We start from the raw sequence: 7,656 nt of genomic DNA on the forward strand, positions 1-7,656 counted from the left end.
TCCAGGAGTCCTTGCTACACAAATCATGGCGAGGACGACTCCTGGTGAGTCCAAAGATTCATTCGACGCGGACCACACACCACATCAATCGCACACGAAACCCATTATAATGGACCTGGCGTAGCAGCTCAATGGCTAAGTGGCTAAAGTCAGGCACCCGTTGTCATTGCTCAATTGCCTGCCATAACCTCTGTTATCTTCTCCATTTTAGAGGAGTGCCTCCTACATGGACTCAGCGCCTGCTACATGTCATCTGCAACTACCTTGCATATCACGTCTAGTTCTCTTCTATAGCTAGCCTCACTTTGCTCTCAACAGGGTAAGTTTATTTTAACGTCAAACTTATGCCACAAACTCAAATAATTGTACTCAAGTGTTGATTGCACGCAACAAACACAACCGACTTGGGCTGAGGAGGCCCTCCCAATAACATTGCTTTTTGGTTGCAGATTTTCCCAACCAAATCACACGTCTCATTCAAGCAGATCGCCCTGTGGCAGATATTTCCATCCACAGTTTGTATATGTGTAAACGGTCTATTTGTTTGATCTGAATCGTAGTTTCTAAACCTTTTCAATTCAAGTGACAAGAGAGTTAAAAGAGAAAAAGAAAATACAAAAAAGTTGATCAAACTAGAGAATCACCATTCCATCTGCCAAATGGAAACATCTTGCACCGGGCACTGAATCAGATAAATGACAATCGATTCAGTGGAGCATAATGCGGGAATAGGATTACAAAAAAGAAAGATACGTTACAAAGCACACGTACACAAGACAAGTTGCTGATTCTGCATGCATGCATGCGGCACTAGAGTATATATGTCTAAGCATTTGTCTCTGGGCCTGCAGGTTTTGCGTTTAGCAGTGGCTGTAGAGCCTTCACAACGATCGTCATGTTTGGCCTGAAGTCAGCTTCATATTGAACACAAAGTGCTGCTACTGCTGCCAACTGAGACATTGCATGAAAACCAAAATTTAGATATTAACTAATCAAGATGAACAGCCTAATGTTTGCCTGCCATATTGAAACAACGAAACAAGGGTTTCCAATCAAATCATTTAGCTATAGTGTGGTATAATATGATTAGTCACGGGTCCACGCCCATTGATGGCTAACAATCACCCATGGGCGTGTGAGCTACCGTCTTAGCTTTCTTCTAGAGAAACTAGCTGATATTCACTCTTAGTCTGTCAATCAGGAAATTTATCCCTTCCAGTCCTCCATTTTTTATCTTTATGTCTAATCCCTTACGATCCTCTAAGTCATTAGCCGCTATCTTTAATATACCTTTTATTTTATGAATTACCCATTCCAATTCTAGGAGCACCAAATGAGGCCTATAACTATTTTGAGATTATGAGGTTTAGTCATTTTTGTTTCATGGGATTCCTAGATTGAGTTGGGAGCCTGGGAGATAAGGAAATATGTTTGATTCTCAGAAAGAACGGTGGTGAGGGAGGGTAGCATTGTCATATTGAAAATTTTATTAATGGCTATTGTTCATCCGTGTTTTGGTAAAAAAAGTGGGTTATTTTAAGAGGTGTGATATCCACACATCTTATTTTATTTCTCATACACCCTTTTAATTTTTGGTCGTCGGATCGGATGAATTGAAAAAGATCAACGGACAGAAATTAATAAGGGGTGTGTAAAAAGTAATTTGGGATGTATGGATAGCACACCCTTATTTTAAAAGCAGCTCTCAGCTGCTTCCACTTTTCTGCTTTGAATGAGGTTGAGTTACCAAACACAAATTGGAGCCCAACTTTTCTTCACTCCTGCTTATAAAAAAAGCTAAACAATCCGAAACCAGTACTTACTATACCTTGAATTTTATAAGTTGTCTATTCCAATTCTAAGCACGAAATGAGTCCTATAACTATTTTGAGATTGTGAGATTTGGTCATTTTTGTTTCATGGGATTCCCAGAGTGTTCATAGTAATTGAGTTTGTTAAGAGAAAGGATTCCAAAGCAAACCTTAGCAATTGCCTTTGGTGGGTAGTCATTGTTTAGCTTGGGATCAACACACTGCTTCACTTTATCCTCACTCAGTCTTGGAGTTGCCTGTATGTTTAAATTGTATGTATTCAGAAAAGCACTGCTAAAAGCAAGTTAGAAAGTCTGAGAAATATGTGTACCCAAGTAACAAGACTTTGTTGCCCCTTTGGCATTGTATGGTCTACTGGCTTTCTTCCTGTCAAAAGCTCTAGTAAAACAACTCCAAAACTGTAAACATCACTTTTCTGAGTAATTTGCCCTGTCATCGCATACCTGAATAAAACACCAAAATAAAAGCAACGATTTTATAAATGGATAATGCTTCGCATACCTGAATAAAAAACCAAAATAAAAGCAACGATTTTATAAATGGATAATGCTTGCGATAATGCTCGCATTCCCCTGGTTCATTCTCCCTAGACAAATAATGTTATTTTACCGTTAATTCTGTTAATCTTCATTTGAAGAGCATTCCTACAAAATGTCATTCGAATATGAGATTATTTAGTCATTTAAATGTATCAAACAAATTAACGATTCATTATCTACACTGTTGATTTATTTTGATACATTTCAGATGACTAAACAATGTCCTGTGCGAATGATATTTTGTAAAGATGATCTTCATATGGATATTAAGAAACTAAGCAGTTCCAAATATAAAATTTTAACAATGAATAATGTATCTGCAAGTGGAGGAATGAGTTCATCCCGAAGGGCAATACAAGTATTATCCTTTTTATAAATAAAGGAGGAAATTACAATGTGAACACGGGAGAAAACATTATGCATGATGGCAGAAAACAACGGTAAAGTCAATGTAGAGAAGATTATATTATATACTAAAAATGTTTTCTTGCCCATTGTTAGATTCACAATCTAACAACATAAGTTTAGGAAGAGAATATAATACCATATATACTAAACCTTAATATGCAGATGTGCATCACTTTATAACCATTATAGGGGACGCAATAAATCACACTCAAGCTAATGAACAAGTAGTTAATATTCTTTTAGATTAGTAAAATCAAATCAAACATTCAGAAAACAAGAACCTAGGCTTACTCAGGAGCATGATAGCCAAACGTTCCCAACACTCTAGTCGAATGCAGTCGCGCGGCCGTGTCCGATGACTGATTTGACAAGTTGAAGTCCGCAATTTTGGCAACATGGTCATCAAAGAGCAGGACATTGCTGGATCTCACGTCGCGGTGAACAATTGAAGGTTGAACTTTTTCATGGAGATACTCAAGGCCTTTGGCTGCACCATAGGCAATTTTAATTCTCTGATTCCAACTAAGAACTGGACCCGGTTCAGCCCCTTGTACTCCTTTTCTTCCTGTAGCAGAATTAACAAGTAAATGAATCGATCTTTAACGGGAAAATAAAAATAAAAATTGTAGAAACAAACACAAAAGCGATGATGTAATAAGCATACCATGCAATATGTCATGTAAAGATCCCATGGTTGCAAACTCATATATCAAAATTCGGTTATTTGCCTCCAAGCAATAGCCCATCAACTCCACAAAATGCTCATGCTTGAGTCTTGACACTGTTGATAACTGCACAAGATTGATCCAGCATTTTAAGTAAAAAGTGCAACATTGTCTTTGTCGAAAAACAGAAGGTCCCAAATCTTACTTGTGCTGAAAAGTCAGAGTCCGGCTCTTGAGATGTACCCGTATCCATTTTCTTTATAGCAGCAGCCTTACCATTACTCAGTTTTGCATGGAAAACCCGGCCATAAGAACCTTCTCCTATCAAAGCCTTCGGACCAAAGTTACCCGTTAACCTATTTAGTTCATCCAAAGACATAGATGGTATTTCAATCGGTAAGGCCTTCTGTGGAGCTCCGCTTTTGACCGCATTGGAACCCCTTGGCTCTCCTCTGTCATTGCCTGTAACACAATGCAATGGTTTGTAATGCTTCACGAGGTGCATACTGGTTTGTGACACAAGTATGCATATGCATGAAGGTCGAAAAATATGTTTGACATGGATAATTAAATTGACTTTGTTAGCTTGATTATCTAATCAACAACTTAATATTCGACAAGGTCATGTAGTCATTGTCTAACATGGTATCAGAGGTCTCGTTTCAATAGGTTCTCAATATAAAACCTCCAACCTGATTCTCAATATGTTCTCAATAGCTTGATACATTGTCGACCGATCATCTAATTAACAGTTTAACCTTTGACGAGGTCATGTAATCATTGTCTGACATGGTATCATAGCTCTCGTTTCAATGGGGTTCTCAATAAGAAACCTCCAAACTAATTCCATACAATATTTACTCCAGTTATATTAGATTTTGCCTGCCCTCATTCACCACTTGGACTAACCCAAAACCACTTATTTGGTAATCCGTGAGATGAAATTTTCCTACATCGTGTGCCTTCATCTGAATGGTTATCCATTCCTATCGAATCCTAAAGGCCTCGCGAGGCCTTACTTCTACGGGCGAGCAATTGTCTAATAGACTTAAGCTAAGAAGTTGGACAACCAAACTCATGCTAATACAGCCGCTCATACTGAGATGCCTCAATAATTAGCAGTAAGGAGATGCATTTTTGCTAAAGAAATGGTTTTTGACTTGACCTAGAAAACAAGTTAAGAGAACACTGTTTAATTATAACTTGTAATTTGAATGAAATTGTTCTCTAATAATTACCACCAACACAATGGTCCTCATAAATCTCAATATATAGCAAATGATTAGAAATTAAGATAGATTAAAAAAATACCTCCTCCTCCTCCTCCTCCTCCATATGTATTCCCACCTCTGGGCGGGGCGGTGTATTGATTAGCAGGTGGGCCGAAGTTTTCCTCCTCCGCACCCCCGCAGCAGCTCATTTTTCAAGTTGTGGTGGCACAGCAAGATTAACAAACCATGTATCACCACAATTGCTAATATTCTACACAATTGATTTTATTCACCGACAGAAATATTTCGGAATAAAATTATTTCTGCAATTCCAAAAAAAACCACATCAATTTATAATCAACAACAAACAAAAATGAAAAATCAATCTTCAAATTGCATCCTATATGTTTCATTTTTGTCCGAAATTCATAAATTAATAAAAATCCAAATCAAACAGAAGAGCAATAAATTAAGATCTATCTGGTTTCTGGGTAAGCGAAGTAGAAAAATGAAAACCAAACATAAGGATGCATACCCTCTTGTTAAAATTAAATAATAAATATATAAATCAACCGCTTAGAACAAATCAAAAAAGCAAAGTGGTCAGTTTTTAGGGAAAAAAGAACGGAAATGTGAAACAAGTTGAAGAAATGCAGGTCGAAGAATGATGAAATGAAAACTGACCGGAGAATTTAAAGAATGGTGAGGAACCAGAGGAGGGACAGAGAAGAAACGGAGGAAGAAAACAGCAATGTTTGATAAATGTTTGTGCAGATTTGTTTGTGATGGACGAGCTCTCTGTTTTGGGACGACCGGACGAGAGAGAGGGCACGTCGTGCTTCTATATTTCGCGGGAAACTCGGGCCTAAAACAAACCCTACTTCGTCTACGTTCACATGTCACCACGTTGCACGTCCTCTTTCTACTTGCTATTTCCTCATATCATGCATCATGCATGCATGATGTTTATGGTAATCCAACGCCCAAAGCTTCACCAGACAAATTGATTAATATTATCTATTTCTTGTCTTTTCTGTTATTGTTATTTTTTTTTTTTTAAATGAGGAGAGAGAGGAGAGAAAGAGAGAACGTGGAAATGGTGATAAGTTTTTGTTTTTGTTTTTATTTTTAAAATTAGAGATTTGTTAAGATCACATGTAATAGATGTATTAAAAAAAATGTAAAATTTAGTTTGTGCAAAATTACTCTATCATTCATAATTTTATTTTGTAATAGAAGAAAAAAATATTTTTTTTCACCTTCTTTTAATTGACAAAGAGAGCTTAAATTTTTGAAATATACATAAAACATAATCTGATTGGCAAATATTTTTTGGACCAAAACAAATATTAAGAATTCTTTTTGGGGTACAATGAGGGTTTTCTTAATAATTGTATAGATATGTTTACTTAATAGGAATGTGAAAATAAACGAATTAGAGTAATAGAGAAAGTAAGGAAAGGGAATCAGAACCCATTGTTTCTTAGTTGATCTGATTCCTAATTTTCAGGTATTTGATTACAAATTTAAGGGTAATCATACTTTTCAGATTTCAAATATAGGCGAAAGTTAGGATATGAAGTGATATTCATACGCTTATTTCAGTAACTTTAAGAAACTCAAGAATTATATTCAATCCTCATTCCTGGTAAGTAAACATATACATGCTAAGACACATTATTTTTTCAAACTTTTGTTAGAGGCATTGGTGTTTACCACTCTAAATTGCCTTATTATAGACTTTGACTAGCATGTGTGTGACACTCTTTTTTCTAACCCAAAATTTTGTCCCGTGTAATTTTTTTCGGAAAGATTTTTTACTCAAGCACACATCACTCATGTAAAATGTCATTAACCTTTTTTTTTTTTTTTTAAAGGCACAGAGATAGGACTGGTGTTGTATGTATGTCTTTTATAGATTTTGTTCATGATAGGTTTTCAATGGCTTTCTGGGCTATGCTACATAATTTCTTATGATGTTTAAATAAATTAAATTGTATGGAAAACAGGGAGAAACGTAGAGCCACAAAACCCAAAATCCAAAATACAATTCCTACTCGACTGGCTAAACATGGCTACCTCCACATATGCATCTAGCCTTCTTCGTTAAGTCTTGGCAAGTAATTAGAGACGAGAACATAACTTCCATAACAGTGAATCGTTCTTGTAACTTGTACGTTTTTCTTTTTGGTACTAGATTTCCAATATTTTTTAATATTTAGAGGTTTGAAGAGCAGTTTGTGAAGCACTTGAAGATGAGGCTGATGAGTTAGCTATATAGTGATTGATTTTCAAAGCAAAAGCAGCTTGGTGATGTCAGTGTGAGATTGTTGTATTTAAAAAAAAAAAAAAAAATGTTTTTGATGTGCTTTATGACACATCCTGACCCAGAAAGTTCACCTAGATATTTTCGTCAATTCACACTTTTAAGATTAATAAAGCCGTAAAATTAGGGACGGATTGTTACACTTTAAGAATAATTACTTGTAAAATAAAGCAATTGACGTTTGATAAACTATATTTTTAAAAGTGTTATGAGTATGAAAAGCAGTATAAAAGCGTTTGATAAATTTTAATGTTAAAGTGATACAATTGTGTGTAATAACAAAAATGGACATGGTACGTAGTGGGGGTGTGGCGTCCACACCAGTGGTAGGGGTGGTGGTGGCAACGATGGTGGGGATAGTGGTGGCAGCGACAGTGGTAGGGGTGGTGGTGGTAGTGGCAGCAGTAGTGGTGGTGGTGATGGCGGCAATATTTGGGGTATGATGGTGTTGTAAATAGGGGTATGGTGGTTAGGGTACAAAATAACAATAGTGGTAAGGACAGCGGCGGTGGTTGGAGTAGTGCTGGTGGCAGTGACAGCAATGGAGGTGGTTGCATTTGTGGTTGTGGTGGCAGAGGTGGAGGTTGTGGTCGTGGTCGTGGCAACAATGGTGGTGGTAATGACAGTGGTTGTGTTAGTAAGTGGTGGCCGTCACTTTATTCTCCAAGGGATAGC

General features: G+C 36.8%; 1 protein-coding gene across 1 annotated transcript; it reads right to left on the reverse strand.

Moving 5' to 3' along the window:
* Positions 1–589: 589 nt before the first annotated feature.
* On the reverse strand, positions 590–5,449 carry LOC137713718 (probable protein kinase At2g41970). The gene is made up of 8 exons (XM_068453060.1): positions 5,340–5,449; positions 4,756–4,978; positions 3,650–3,906; positions 3,444–3,570; positions 3,071–3,344; positions 2,143–2,275; positions 1,982–2,068; positions 590–951 (listed from the first exon to the last, which is right to left on the reverse strand). Exons 2-8 carry the CDS (start codon positions 4,862–4,864, stop codon positions 826–828), a joined length of 1,113 nt encoding a protein of 370 aa, XP_068309161.1. The 5' UTR covers positions 4,865–4,978; positions 5,340–5,449; the 3' UTR covers positions 590–825.
* Positions 5,450–7,656: the final 2,207 nt, after the last annotated feature.

This window comes from Pyrus communis, chromosome 13 (genome assembly GCF_963583255.1).
Source record: "Pyrus communis chromosome 13, drPyrComm1.1, whole genome shotgun sequence".
Taxonomy (NCBI): Eukaryota; Viridiplantae; Streptophyta; class Magnoliopsida; order Rosales; family Rosaceae; genus Pyrus; species Pyrus communis.